This window comes from Candida tropicalis (genome assembly GCF_000006335.3).
Source record: "Candida tropicalis MYA-3404 genomic scaffold supercont3.7, whole genome shotgun sequence".
NCBI lineage: Eukaryota > Fungi > Ascomycota > Pichiomycetes > Serinales > Debaryomycetaceae > Candida > Candida tropicalis.
The window spans coordinates 359357-373855 of record NW_003020059.1 but is presented as its reverse complement, the minus strand read 5'-3'; the positions used below and the strand labels follow the sequence as shown (position 1 = coordinate 373855).

General features: G+C 36.2%; 6 protein-coding genes across 6 annotated transcripts; 5 read left to right on the top strand and 1 right to left on the bottom strand. All coding sequences in view use genetic code 12, as the record gives it.

The window, feature by feature from the left end:
• Nucleotides 1-473: 473 nt before the first annotated feature.
• CTRG_04996 (uncharacterized protein) lies at nucleotides 474-1016 on the top strand (the record flags this gene model as incomplete). Its single annotated transcript, XM_002550652.1, has 1 exon — nucleotides 474-1016. The coding sequence occupies one exon, from the start codon at nucleotides 474-476 to the stop codon at nucleotides 1014-1016; it is 543 nt and encodes a 180-aa protein (XP_002550698.1).
• Nucleotides 1017-1602: 586 nt separating this feature from the next.
• On the top strand, nucleotides 1603-2130 carry CTRG_04995 (uncharacterized protein; the record flags this gene model as incomplete). The annotated part of the gene is made up of 1 exon (XM_002550651.1): nucleotides 1603-2130. One exon carries the CDS (start codon nucleotides 1603-1605, stop codon nucleotides 2128-2130), a length of 528 nt encoding a protein of 175 aa, XP_002550697.1.
• A 410-nt stretch (nucleotides 2131-2540) lies between these two features.
• DBF4 (protein serine/threonine kinase activating protein) lies at nucleotides 2541-4085 on the top strand (the record flags this gene model as incomplete). Its single annotated transcript, XM_002550650.1, has 1 exon — nucleotides 2541-4085. One exon carries the CDS (start codon nucleotides 2541-2543, stop codon nucleotides 4083-4085), a length of 1545 nt encoding a protein of 514 aa, XP_002550696.1.
• A 232-nt stretch (nucleotides 4086-4317) lies between these two features.
• Nucleotides 4318-6597, top strand: IFM1 (translation initiation factor 2; the record flags this gene model as incomplete). The annotated part of the gene is made up of 1 exon (XM_002550649.1): nucleotides 4318-6597. The coding sequence occupies one exon, from the start codon at nucleotides 4318-4320 to the stop codon at nucleotides 6595-6597; it is 2280 nt and encodes a 759-aa protein (XP_002550695.1).
• Nucleotides 6598-6754: 157 nt separating this feature from the next.
• Nucleotides 6755-7990, top strand: CTRG_04992 (uncharacterized protein; the record flags this gene model as incomplete). The annotated part of the gene is made up of 1 exon (XM_002550648.1): nucleotides 6755-7990. The coding sequence occupies one exon, from the start codon at nucleotides 6755-6757 to the stop codon at nucleotides 7988-7990; it is 1236 nt and encodes a 411-aa protein (XP_002550694.1).
• A 1611-nt stretch (nucleotides 7991-9601) lies between these two features.
• On the bottom strand, nucleotides 9602-12553 carry CTRG_04991 (sodium transport ATPase 2; the record flags this gene model as incomplete). Its single annotated transcript, XM_002550647.1, has 1 exon — nucleotides 9602-12553. The coding sequence occupies one exon, from the start codon at nucleotides 12551-12553 to the stop codon at nucleotides 9602-9604; it is 2952 nt and encodes a 983-aa protein (XP_002550693.1).
• Nucleotides 12554-14499: the final 1946 nt, after the last annotated feature.

The window sequence follows — 14499 nt, the reverse complement described above, 5'->3', positions numbered from 1 at the left end:
ACGTCTTTCTTCATATACTTTGAGTTATTATCTTACTTGGTGTATTTTCTACTTATGTCGAAAATAATAATAAGTTGACCATAAAAGCTTAGTTTATCGTGGTAATTCCTACTTTGGGAAATAAAGAGCTCTTATTTACTCGAAAATAATATTTTTATATTCATGTTTATTTAATAAATAAAAATAAGAAAAAATTATTAGTCATTGGATAATGTAAAATAGTATTTTAACTTTAATGAAATATATACCCCAACATACAATTGTTCCATTGTAACAAGACATTTAAAGTAAATTTACAGTATATTTTTGCTATTACTTGACTTTTAAGAGTCCTACTGTTATATTCACAACAATTGCCTCTTTTTCGTAAAACCAAATATAAATATAGGTTTAAATAATCCAATATCTGTTCTTTTGCCTTACTGAAACAAATTTCATTGGACCTTGGAATTCTCTCATTGGATTATAATAGCATGAAGTTCGTTATTTTATTAACACTTATTGGATTATCAACAGCAGATATTTTGCAATTAATCAAAAGAGCACAGTGTAATTTGAATGCATGTGCTGATGTTGGTGAAGCTGTAACAGATGTTTGTGGGCGTAATGGAGAAACCAATTATGAATGTCTTTGTAATGATATGTCAGATTCATTTTATGAAGACGTTTATGATTGTGGTAAAGAGTGTTTACCTTATGATGATGCTGGTATTAAAACTCCTTCAGATTTCAAAGATTCATATTGTGACTTGGCTGACCGTTTTGGAGATGGTGGTGATAATGAAAATACCCTTGTTGGATTGCAATTAGCTTCTTCTACTACCAATTCAATACTGAGTTCTACCCAATCTACGAGATCAACAACTACTTCCTCTGCAAGATCATCAGCTAGTTCTACTGATGATACCGACTCTGATGATTCTGATTCTGAAGATAGCAGTTCACAATCAAGAGCTCATGCTAATTCAAATTATATGGTTCCAGTGTTTGCTTTAGTTGTTGGCTTAATTCTTTAAATGATTTTTCTATGTTAAATGTGTTTTTTTTATTTCTTTATTAAAAAGAATAGTTTCGTTGAGTATATAATTATATTAAAACTTTGCTAATTGTTTGTAAAGCAGGAATTATGTCTATTTCTAGTTCCTGGAACCCCGCGCAAAATATACGAGTGGCATCACCGTGCGACAACAAGGGCTTCGTTGCTTCATAACTCACGGTATTTGTTTCTTACAAAAGATATTATAATTTGCTTGGGCCTACAAATCTGACTACAAATCTGGCAATATTTAAAATCCAGAAATGGGACCACTTCTACCAAAACTATGTTTTATTTTTTTTTTTTTTTTGTTCTTGTTGTTGTTTTGTTTCTATTTGAGATTGGGGTGGCCAAGAGTCGACAAATACCTTAACATGCAGTAATAATATGACTAGTGTTTACCATGTTTATTGCATCCAATAGAATTTTGGAGAGTTCCCCGTTGCTTTGAATCACTACAAGATTATTGTATAAATACCACAAGACATGTTTAAATCTACATTATTTTTTTGTTTTGTTTTCTTGATAACCTTGTATACATCACTTTAACCATTTTTTATTTCACAATGAAAGCTTTTTATGTCATTGCCTTTGCTGCTTCTGTTTCTTCAAATATAGTCAATGTTGTAAAAAGAGCTGAAGATTGTTCTGTTGATGCATGTGTAAGAGCACATGGTTCTCTTGCAAGAAAAGGTTGTATTGACGGTGATATCAATTATGCAGATTGTATTTGTTCCTTGTCAGATAATTTTTTCAATGACTTGTTTGAATGTTCTCAAAGTTGTAATCAGTGGGAAGGAACAATGATTCATGGTCCAGATGATCTTAAGGATCTCTATTGTGCCATTGCTTTAAACACGGCTTTAACCATGGATGATTCAGCACCAGTTACTGAAAAGAATGAAGCCACCACAAAATCATCGACTACTTCAAAAACCAAATCAACCACTATAAGAAACAGTGGTAGCTCAACTGGAGAATTGTCGTCTGAAAGTGAAGAACCCACTGAAACCGAAGAAACCAGTTCTTCAGCCGATACTGGATCCAAGAGTTTCATGTCCCTCCTTGGATTACTTGCTGCCTTGGTAATTTAAATGACTGATAGGATATTACACCTCTTCTACACGTTTGTACGTCTTATTTACTTCTTTTTTTTAAGTCGAGTTTGTTGTTTTACTTTTATGTATGTGCTCTAAGTATAACCTATATATTTTAAGTATATATTATACTTCCAAAATTGGCAGTCGTGTTGTGTGCGTGATTTGTTTACCCTTTGCGGCGTCTTTTGTGCCATTCGCGTATTTTGTGCGTGAACCTAAAATTTGTCTTTCGCTGCTTCTGATTTTTTTTTTTTTTTTTTTTGGTTCTCTCACACACACTCTCTCTCTCGCGCTGTAATTTCTCGTGTCAGGCTCTTTATAGTAGAAAATTTTTCCTCTAACTATTCTAAGTTTATGTTTACAACCTGTGGGCTAGCAAAAAGAAAATAGAGTAGAAACCAACCATGGTATTAATTGAAGGAACTGATAACAATCTGAGTAATCTGAGTAACCTTAAGAGGAAATACCCTTCTTTGGCAAAACCTCGCCAGCCTTTAAAAGAAACCAATTCCAATATTCCTTCACCAAACAAACGAAGGAAAACCGAGTCCCCAAGTAAACAACAGCCACAGGAAGTTCAAATTGATAGAAATATTCAAAAACTGAAGAAAACTCAACATCATTATGTTCAACAACAAAAGGCTAATGAGAAGTTATCTGGAGATGAGATGCACCAATGGCAACAGTCTTGGAGAAAAATCATGAAGCATTCAGTGGTATACTTTGAAGGGGATCAACAACTGCAAGAATATAGAAAAGCTCATAAGCTATTACGAATTGTTGGCTGTAAAGTTACACCATTTTATGATAACAATGTCACTATTATTATATCGAAGCGTCCATATGATGATAAGGCTGAATATTCTCCCCATGATATATTCAGTAATGTTTCAAAGGGAGGAATCAAGGTATGGAATTATGACAAAGTCTTCCGATTCCTTAAAAATCTAGGCATAAATATTCAAACAGGGGTAGACGAACTTGCCGTTAATACTCATACGGTTCTCCCACCATCTTTAACCAACGGTACTAGCACAACCAATAATGACAAGAATAACTTATATACTTTATTGAAAGAGGAAAAAATTTATGGTTCCACAGATAGAGATCCAAATGCTAAACGAGATGACTTGCATTATTTCTCCAAATTCTATTTATATGTCTATGATTTGACCCAAATGGTTAGACCAATCGCGGTGCGAGAATGGGGTAGCAATTACCCAACTATGCGTTTGACACTAGACGGAAAATGTCCATTTATAATTGATCCAAGTGATCAAAATCTGGAAAGGAAAAGAGCTAAAAGATTGAAGAAATTTGAAGCAACTCAGGTCCATCGTCAGGCATTAAAATTAGCTACATTTAAAATGATTAATGGAATATCTATGAGTATTCAAGGGTTCACAGGAACTAGTACCAGCACCGACAAGATTGATGAGGATGTGGAAAAGGAACATGGTCCAGAAGCTGAAGCTACAGTTAGTCAAATAAGCGAAGAACACATCTTTAGACAACCATTGATACGTAACTCGTCGTGCATGCAATCAAAGGCCACAGAAGTGATGGCTTCTGGTTTCAATGGAGCATCTAATGCTATGGCGTTTTCTATGGATTCCAATTTGAATAGTGCTGCTGCCATGGCTGGAGGTAATGGTTTAGGTCCAGTTTTGTCGCAAGTGCCATCTAAAAAGTTAAACAATTTGAAGAGAAGAATTTTAATGAAAAAGAAGTCAGTTCCAAGTTGTGAAAGAAAAGATAAAGTACAAACACCTGGTTATTGTGAAAATTGTCGAGTTAAATATGACAATTTTGATGATCATATCGCTAGTAATAGACATCGAAACTTTGCATGTGATGATAGAAATTTCCGAGATATTGATGATTTGATTGCAATTTTGAATGAAACAAAAGAATTGGGAAATATCTCTTCTAATGGAGATTATGTATAGGTTTAGATTGTATATGAAGAGTGACCCTTGTGCTTGTCGCAAGATTACGTATGAGTGTAAGTGCACGGAAAATGTATACTCACTGTCAATTATTATCATCGGAGAAGAAGCAAAAGAAAGAAAAAAAAAATTCCTATAACCTGTGTGGGACAACAACAAAAAAAAAAGGACAAGGAGAAATCCGCTTTTGAAAAATTTTCGAACTTTCTTTTCAATATTAGAAACACCAATAATGTTACCAAGAACTGTGCTAAGGGTGACATATCCCAGTCTAGTGTTACGAAGGGCTTATTCGGAGATTGTTAAAGATTCTACTTTAGAAAAGACACCAGAAGTAAAGCCTAAGGTCAATAGATTTGCACAACAATATTCGAAACCAGCTACTACATCCCAATCACCACGAAATAAATCACCGAAGAAACAACAACAGTCAAAACAGAATCAAAGTAACACTAAGTCACAATCATTTCAAAAACCACAATCAAAGGGAAATGACTTAGAACAAGCAAAACTAGAGCAGTATCAAAAATTACGTTCTCGTATGGAAGCAGAAGTAAAAAACGGGAATAAACTGAAAGAGGAAGTGCCTCCAGTTCAGCAACAACAAGCTCCAGTAAAACCACGTAAAAAGATTCAAGTTCGTAAACAGAAAAAACCTGTTAAGAAATTAGTCAAGATTCAACTCCCACCATTTATTACTGTTTCCAACTTGGCAACAATTATGCACGTTCCATTAAATGATGTTTTCAAGAAATTGGAGGGTTTAGGATTTGAAGATATTAGACATAATTATATTATAGATAAAGAGAATGCTGCAATGGTTGCAGATGAATATGGCATTGAGGTTGAAGTTTCTGATTCTTCAAATGAAGATTTATTCCCAGCACCTGAAAAACCAGAACTACTTCAAGATAGACCACCAGTTGTTACAATCATGGGACATGTTGATCATGGTAAAACTACTATTCTTGATTATTTAAGAAAATCAAGTATTGTTACACAAGAGTTTGGTGGTATTACTCAACATATTGGTGCGTTTTCCGTGACTACACCAATATCTAAAAAGAAGATTACATTCTTGGATACTCCTGGACATGCAGCTTTTTTGAAAATGAGAGAAAGAGGGGCTATTATTACTGATATTGTTATTTTAGTAGTTGCAGCAGATGATTCAGTCATGCCACAAACTATTGAAGCTATAAAACATGCAAAGAAATCTGGGGTACCAATTATTGTTGCAATCAACAAGTGTGATAAACCTGGTGTTAAAGTTGATAAAGTGTTAGCCGATCTTGCGATGCATGAAGTGGATATTGAAGATTATGGTGGTGATACACAAACTGTTCAAGTTTCTGGTAAGACGGGTTTAAATATGGATAAATTGGAGGAAGCTGTAATCACATTGAGTGAAATGAGTGATTTTAAAGCAGAACCTCGAGGAATTCCTGCTGAAGGATGGGTCATTGAATCAGAGGTTGTTAAAGGAATGGGAAATGTTGCAACGGTATTGGTCCGTAGAGGAACTTTGAAAACAGGAGATATCATAGTTGCAGGAAAGACTTTCTGTAAAATTAGAGGAATGAAGGATGAAAATGGTAAAATGGTTAAACTTGCAGGACCTTCAACTCCAGTGAGAATTTGGGGTTGGAAAGAATTACCAGACAGTGGTGATCAATTATTGCAAGCCAAATCAGAACAAATCGCCAAGAAAGTCATTGAATATCGTGTTTCTAGATCACAACAAATCCAGGCCACTAGAGATATTGAAGATATTAATGCTAAAAGAGCTGATGAATTGAAAGATGCCCAAAGATTGGAAAAGATTGCTGAATTGAAGAAAGCTGGATTAGACACCAGTGCATTAGAACAGGAAGAGGAAGATAGTAAAGTCATAAAATGTAATTATATGATTAAATCAGATGTATTTGGTTCTGCTGAAGCAATCAAAGAGAGTATTGATGGATTAGGAAATGATGAAGTCAAATCGGTTGTTATTTCACACGAAGCTGGCCCACCTACTGATGGTGATATTGATTTGGCTAAAACCTTTGATGCTACCATTTTCTGTTTTAATATGAAAGTACCTAAACCAATTGCTGTTAGAGCAGATAAAGAGAAAGTCAAGATTGTGGAACATAACATTATTTATCGATTAATTGAGGAAGTTAATGAAGAGTTGAGTTCTCATTTGAAACCAAGAGTTGAAATTAAAACATTGGGTGAAGTGGAAATTAAAGATGTGTTTGTTGTGTCAGTGAAAAAACAGAAGGTTAAAGTTGCCGGTTGTAGAGTTACTTCAGGTGTCATTAAGAGTTCATCTCAAGTAAAAGTCTTCCGTAATGGAGAAGAAATCTATACCGGTAAGTTGTCTACATTAAAACATGTGAAAGATGATATTAGTGAAGCTGGTAAGGGTAAAGATTGTGGTCTTTCATTTGATGGTTGGTCAGACTTTGAATCTGGTGATAAGATCCAAGTTTATGAAGAAATCTTGCATAAAAGATACTTGTAAATAGTTTATATACTATAAAGATTGTAAATACAGAAAACACTTGATACAGAGTGTGGCAACAAATTTACACGCACGACATGAAGGAGTATGAAAAAAAAAATTTTTGAAAATTCATTGCTAGTCCATCTCATCTCAAAGTTAGCTATTCACAACAAGAATGTCAACTAATAACGAAAACGAAGATGTTTATTCATCTGATGAAGAATCATTTGATGAATCAAGTAAATCCCAGGTCCTTTTAGGTTTTGTGGATGCACCAATTATCTACAATCAAGAAGAAAATGGTGATGACGATGATGAAGAAGAAGAACTTCCAACAATTGAAGATACCTTTATTGGGGGACAACCAGTTTGGCTTCATCCTGAATCTAAACCACCTCAAAAATTAGTTACTTGTGATTTATGTAATCAAGAAATGGCATTATATTTACAAGCATTTGCCCCAATTCTGGGGAAATTATATGATAGAGTAATTTATGTATTTGGATGTAAAAATACTAAATCATGTTCTGGTAGAAAAGGTAGTATTAAAGCCATTAGAGGTATTATTAAAGATAAAGAAACTATTGAAAAGATTAAACTAGAGAATCAACAAGCATTACAAAAAGATTTAGATGCTAAATTGAAATTAGATAAACAAAAGAAATTAAATGAAGAATTAACAAAAGATTTATTTAAAAAAACTGATACTTCTTCAAATCCATTTGGTGGAAATTCCAATCCATTTTCTAATCCATTTGGTCTGAATCCATTTGATAAGAAAGCTGAAGAACCAAAGAAACCAGAATCCACTGATAAGAAGACTACAAAGACACCATCATATGCAGACGTTGCATCCACTAATGCCCCAAAACCAAAACCAGTGAAGAAATTTCAAGGTACTCTTCCAGAATATAAAGGGTATTTTGTTTATGTTGAAAACGAAAGATTCAAAAAGGGTAAAACTGATCCAGATTTAGAAAAATATAAACATTTGATTGAACAAGAAGGAGATGGAGATTTCGACGATGGAGACATTTCCGAGAAAGTTGGCACATCTATGGGATTTGAGAATCCACAAGCGGGTAAAATTGCCAACATGTTGCAAGATAAATGTTTTGAGAAATTCACAAATGTGGTTCAAGAAAACCCAGGTCAAGTTCTTAGATATGGTGGGCAACCATTATGGTATTCCAGTAAAATCGGACACCCTCCATCAGGTAAAAAATACGAATTACAATTAATGCCAAAAGCCATTATGGATTTAGAAGGGTTGGATGGAGATATTATTGGAGGGATGTCTTGGGGTACCATTGTTGTTTTCACTAGTGAGGACGATTTTATCCCAGAAGAGAACTTCGATAAGAATGATGTTGGTTATGTAGAAGAACTGGCTTTTGTGCAATGGGAATAGGTGTTTGTACAGTTTAGTATAAGCGTGGTGGTAGACAAAAACAAACAAGAAACGTAGGGACTTGTCAATGTCATAATGTAGATCTCTGACAAAAAATTGTTGTTCTGTGATTATAGAACCAAATACATTAGGCATACAGCATGCTGATTAGTCACGTTATGGCTTATTACGACTACCAGCTGTTCTATACACTCTAAAACAGACATGTGTCTCAGAGGTTGACACTTGACCATGTAGCATTGATGCAGTGCAGCTAGTGCAAATACTACTGTCTATATTTGCAGTCGCAAGAAATAAGGACAACCAAGAATGCTGTAATATACTGACCCGAGAAATACTAGATAATTGACCCAAAAGTAACAGGTCTAAAAGTATTGGGTATTGCTGCTGGCACAGTTTGTTCTCCAACGACTAATTAACTAGATGATTTGAATTACCAGTAGACAAAAATTGGAGTCAATGCACGACCCACTGCTGCATTTCTCACATTGACATTCAAAATTTATGTTTAAGTTAGATTGTCAAAGAGAACTTTGGTCACCTGGAGACGACCCTTAAATAGTAAATAGTAAATAAAAAATAGGAACCAACAGATCCGTCATTCGATATCACCCTCAACTTAGCTTATGATTTTCTCACGCATAGAATATTTTATAATCCTTGATTCTTATATCATCCATAAGTAAAAGAGACAGGGAATACACAAGACCATTTATAGTGTTCGTGGTTACATTTGACAAGCCACTGGCTTTTCATTCTAAGTGTTTCAGAATACACTTAAAAATATCCTAAATATGTACTAGTCAGTACAATGATACGGTTTGTCAAACATCCGTAGTGTAACCATGTGACATCTTCCGTGACCGGTCACTGATAAATATAAGCTTGATGTATTAAATATCAACCCTTATGTACACTAGTTAAGGAGCCGGTGCTAAGTTTGATCCAGTATAGTAGTAGAAGGTCTAAGCCTTCACAAACGTAAATAAGTAAGCTCAAACACAAATATATATGTCAAGCACTGTTGGATTATTTTTCTATTCTCACATCTCTACTGTTTTATTTCGCACTATCATATGACGAAAAGTCCATATTTAGGCTGGCAATATTATTGTTACTAGCGCACGTATAATGTTCATATTATGCGATCTCTATTTGTTCATACTGAAAATGTATGATATATGGTATGAACAAAAAAGGGCAGTTAGTTTGAAAGTAATATTTTTGCTGGTGTGAACATTTTGAGTCCATTTACTATGAACAATTAATCTCCTTTACTATGAATTAAATTGTCGCACTAGTATTAATAATTTCTTTGAACTTGGTACGAAATAAAACTGCAACTACTGTAGTTGTTCATTTGTTCGTTCTTGAACACAGCCAAGACAAGGGGATGATCAAATCACCACCCAAAATACACCAACTTGTGCAGACAAGAACATCAACATGTACAACACAATATTAAATAATACAATATTAAATAAAACAAAATATAACATATAATAATAATAATATAAAAAAAACACTACATAGAACAAATATATAAACTACTTGGAGGAAAAATCCTAGTGGAACAAAAAAACCTCCGTATATAAATAAAAGAAAAAAAAATCAAACAACCATGGTGTTGTCTCTACTAAATGAAGCATACTTCAGGAATGGATCGTTTTCATTGAGGACATTCTCTTTACCATCACCATTGTTTGCAGCTTTTCTTCTGATGTAGATACGCTTAGCCCACTTCCAGGCTTCGGCAGTGATCCAGAAGAAGACGGTACAAGCAATGGAGAGCCCCCATTCCCAGCCAATCAGCTTGTGCAAGAACACCTTGGTGTTGATCACCGGGATGTAGATAACAGGGAACACAGCAGCAATACCAAACACAATGGACCAGAAAAGCACCTTGTTCTCCCAAAGACCAAGCACGGTTTGTGTGTACCATGGTCTATCGGAGACACGCATGTTGAAAAAAGATTTAGTCGGATGGAGACACTCCAAGGCCAAAATCAATGCACCCCATGTTAAGACCACGAAGGCAGAGGCTCTGCCTTCAAACACCAACCCACAAGCATCGATATTAGCGTTCATCTTGTTACAGCCGTGGCCCAAGTCTCCATTGCCTTTTCCGTAGACCACAATTGTGAAACACAACATGCACGCGCACGCGACTAGCGTGCCGTACACAAACATATCAAGAATCACCTCCCAAGTGAAAATCATGCTATTCGGTGGTCTCTCCAACACCTCATCATCAGCAGGACACATTCCCAACCCAAGGGCCGGTAAAATTGAGGTTACAACAATAACGAATAGACAAGAAACAGGCGACAAAGGGAACACAGAGAAGCCTGTGTTGTCTATGAACGCAAGACCACACATCAAGTAAAGAGCTTGGGCAACATTCTCAGCAAGCAACTGCAACACAAACTTCTGGATGTTGGACGACATACGACGGCCCTCCTCAATGGCATTCAAGATGGAGGCAAAGTTATCGTCCGTAAGAACAATGTCAGAGGCGTCCTTGGCAACATCAGACCCGTTCATACCCATGGCAATACCAACATCGGCCTTCTTCAACGACGGGGAGTCGTTCACACCGTCACCAGTCATGGCAGCAAACTTCTTCCGTCTGTGCAAGGCCTCGATCATTCTGACTTTGGTCTTTGGCGCACAACGCGCAATCACCAACGGCAACACAGGCAAGTTGTCGATCTCCTCGTCAGACAAGGCGTCAAACTCGTTCGCAGTCATCACCATCACCTTCACAATGTCGTCGCTGTAGTGGTACAAGTTTCTCGGCAAGATACCCACCTCTTGTGCAATGGCCTTGGCGGTGCCCGGGTGGTCACCAGTAAGCATGTGCACATTGATACCAGCACCGTGGCACAACTTGACAGAACCAGCAGTCTCCTCTCTTGGAGGATCGTAGATACCAATCAACCCTTGGAAGGTCAAGTGCGACTCCACTTGCTCACGTTCAGAAATATCACTGGACCCAAGTTCCTTAGTAGCAAACGCCAACACCCTCAACCCTTGGGAAGACAAAGCAGCCATATTTTCTTCAATCAATTTGATGTCATCGTCAGTCAATTTAACTAATTTTTGTGAATCGTAGGAACCTTCGGTACGTTCACCATACCAGTAGTCACACAAGCCCAAAACTCTCTCAACAGCACCCTTGGTGTACACCCTGGTCTCGTGTTTGTCCTTGTACACGGCAGACATCCTCTTGATGGACGAGTCAAATGGGAACTCAGCAAGGTGCTCGTAGTTGTGCACGAGCGATTCACGCCCATAGTCCAATCTCGTGGTAAACACCTGGATAGCAATTTCAGTGGCATCACCGTGCGCCTTCCAAACCATCTCCCCAGACTCTTCGTCCTTGGTCTGGCTCACAGTCGCAATGTTGGCCAACGTAGCAGTCATCAACCAGTCGTGCATGGTCTTCGGCATCGGATCAGGGTACGGCTTGTTAAAGTCGATTTCTTCGTCAGTTTCTTTGATGAATTTTGGTGAGAACTGGGAAAACATAACATCACCAACAGTAGGATTGTATGGCTCATTGGAGTTCTGCACTTCCAAAGTACCAACATTCGGCAACCACACCTTCTTCGCAATCATCTTACCTTGAGTTAAAGTACCAGTCTTGTCGGAACAAATATCGTCAATACCACCTAAAGCTTCCAAAGAATCCAACTTTCTGACAATAACATTCTTGGTAACCATCACTTCAGCACCAACAGCCATGGTAATAGTCAACACAACAACAAGGGAGGAAGGAATCATAGAAAGGGCAACACAAATGGCATAGATGGCAACTTCCTTGTTGACCCTGAATCTTTGAGACGCCATGACAACAATGGCAAAGACAACAGCAACCCAGAACAACAAAATGGCCAACCACGACAACTTTCTTTGCAATGGAGTACCCACATTGACACCTAAAACGTTACCAATAACATCCCAAACAGTACCTGCGGCAGCCTTACTGTATTCTCTCTTCTTAGGCTTTCTGCCATCAGACTTGTCAACTCTTCTGATTAAACCACTGTTTCCTTTCAATGATTGGGCAATAGCACCAATTTCAGTGTTCAAACCAGTGGCGTAAGCAATACCAGAACCTCTACCTTTAGAAACAATAGAAGAAGAATAAGCAAGATTCAAACGATCACCAACGGGAATAGGAACAGAATAATCACCATAGACAGCCTCGTGATTCTTGGTAACAGGCAACGATTCACCAGTCAACAATGCTTCGTCGGTTTCCAAATTCATGGTGTCAAACAATCTAAGATCAGCAGGGATGGTGTCACCAACTTTGATGTGCACAATATCACCCGGGACAACCTGTTCTGCTGGAATCGTAACATCGTCACCATTTCTTGTAACTCTAGCAGTTGGGGAACTCAAATTTCTCAATGAACCCATGGTTTTCTCAGCCTTGTATTCTTGAAGAAAACCAACGATAACATTAATACCAATGACACCTGCGATGACACCTCCAGAGATCCAATCCTTAATGGCAAGAGCAATGATCATACTGATGATCAAGACCAAAATCATAGCATTGAACACTTGATGAGCCAAGATCTTTGTATATGAGATTTTTTCTTCTTCACCCAAATTGTTCAAACCAAACTGTTGGGCTCTTGAAGTTGCCTCATGTTCTGAAAGACCATTGACTAAATCTGTTTTAAATTGAGCTGCAGCATCAGCTATAGAAATTCTATAGGCATCAGAAGCGGAATTTACATGAGATTTCGATTTCTCACCGCCTTCATCTTGATAGCTCTCACTAATTGACGAGCCATTTTTTTCGAAATCTTTAGTTTCAGACCGTATTTTCAAAGACTCTTAAAAGGAGATAAAACTAAGGGAGTTTGTTCAAAGCTGGGTAAAAATACTCTTTGAACGGGTTTAAAAGTAATAAAAAAAGACTTTAAGAAAAATATAAATAAACTAAAACGCTTGAGTGGGATAAACTTTACTGTTGTTGTTGTATCCTATTTTTCTAACTATCTTTTAATTGATGATTTGAAAATAAACTATGATAGAGTCCAAAATAAAAAAACAAAAAAAATTCAAATCTAATCAAGTTCTTCCGATGGGTCCCCTTTTATATTTTTTGGTGGGGCATGATAGTGTGAAATAATTTTTAATTAGATTGTTCATACATCTTCACCAAGAAAAAAAGAAAATTGATGGAATATTTTATTTTCCTGCAGGTAATCATTTTGTGCAACAATTCCTGCACACAAACACAGCCGCAATGTTGGGACTTATTTCCGTTTTTGGGATTTTGTGATATATTTTGTATTACGTAATGCAGAGAATAAAAGGAAAAATTTTTTCATTTATAAATTGATAATTGTAAATTGATAGGAAATTAGATTGCCGTCTTTAAACCCAAACAAAGGAATATCATCATCATCAACACACTTGGTAGATTTGTTGTTGATAAGGCTCTATACACCACTACATAGGACTGAAATATATATATATGCCTGCAATTCAATTGTTGAATCTATGGATCGTGATACTTATGAGATGAGATACCACATGGGTGGATTAAGCTTACCCACGAGGGTTCTTCCAAGAATTTCCTGGCTAAACGATCAATAATAAAAAGAAAATATTCTTGACTTTCTGATATAAATTAATCATTGTTGCAGTCGTTGGTGAATCACACGTACAATTGGAAATTCAAATTGCTGTTGATTCAAATGGTTGAATGTGCGCCCAGAAATTCTGATGATAACTTTGCTTTGCTTTCTATTTTCTTTAATAAGCCTATTGTTCCACTGAGCCATGAGGCAAAAAAAAAGAAAACTGAATTAAAGAAACAAAAAAAATAATAATTTGGAACCCGGATCAACGTAAATTAACTGAAATATCCTACAAGCCATCAATTTATGTGTTACTCAGAATAAAATAACACTGTTTCTATTCAACACGCGGCTTAGTCTACAATATGGGCTTCTTTCAATTGTGGAAACTGTGTAGAGATGGCTGTTTGGCTTTAGTTTTTTTTTTCTTTGGTTTATTTCACTCCTTACTTATCTGTAGGAATCATCTTCATGCAGAATTTAAAATCTTAATCGTAATTTTTTAAGAACAGTAATATTAGTGTTGCAATATTATTCCTTGCTTTGTTGTTTGTCTTCTTTGTTGCAAAATAAAAAAAAAAGAACTTAATCTTAATTAACCTTATAGATCTGGCGGTTATGGATCTAGCCAAGACTACTAACAATTCCACCCTGTCTTATTTTTATATTAAATTGGTTGAAAATTTTTTGCAAAATTTATACTGAGTGTTTTGGTTAAATAAATTAAACGTATTATAACATATCTTTAGATACTTCGGAAACCAGTTTAGAAAACTCAGGGATCCCTAACTCCGTTGTTCTACTTTTCCTGGTGTATTGAACCCCCACCTTACTTAAAAATTTTTTTAAATAATTATTATATATTTTTTTACCACTACCAAAATTTTATTTTGTTGTTGTTCT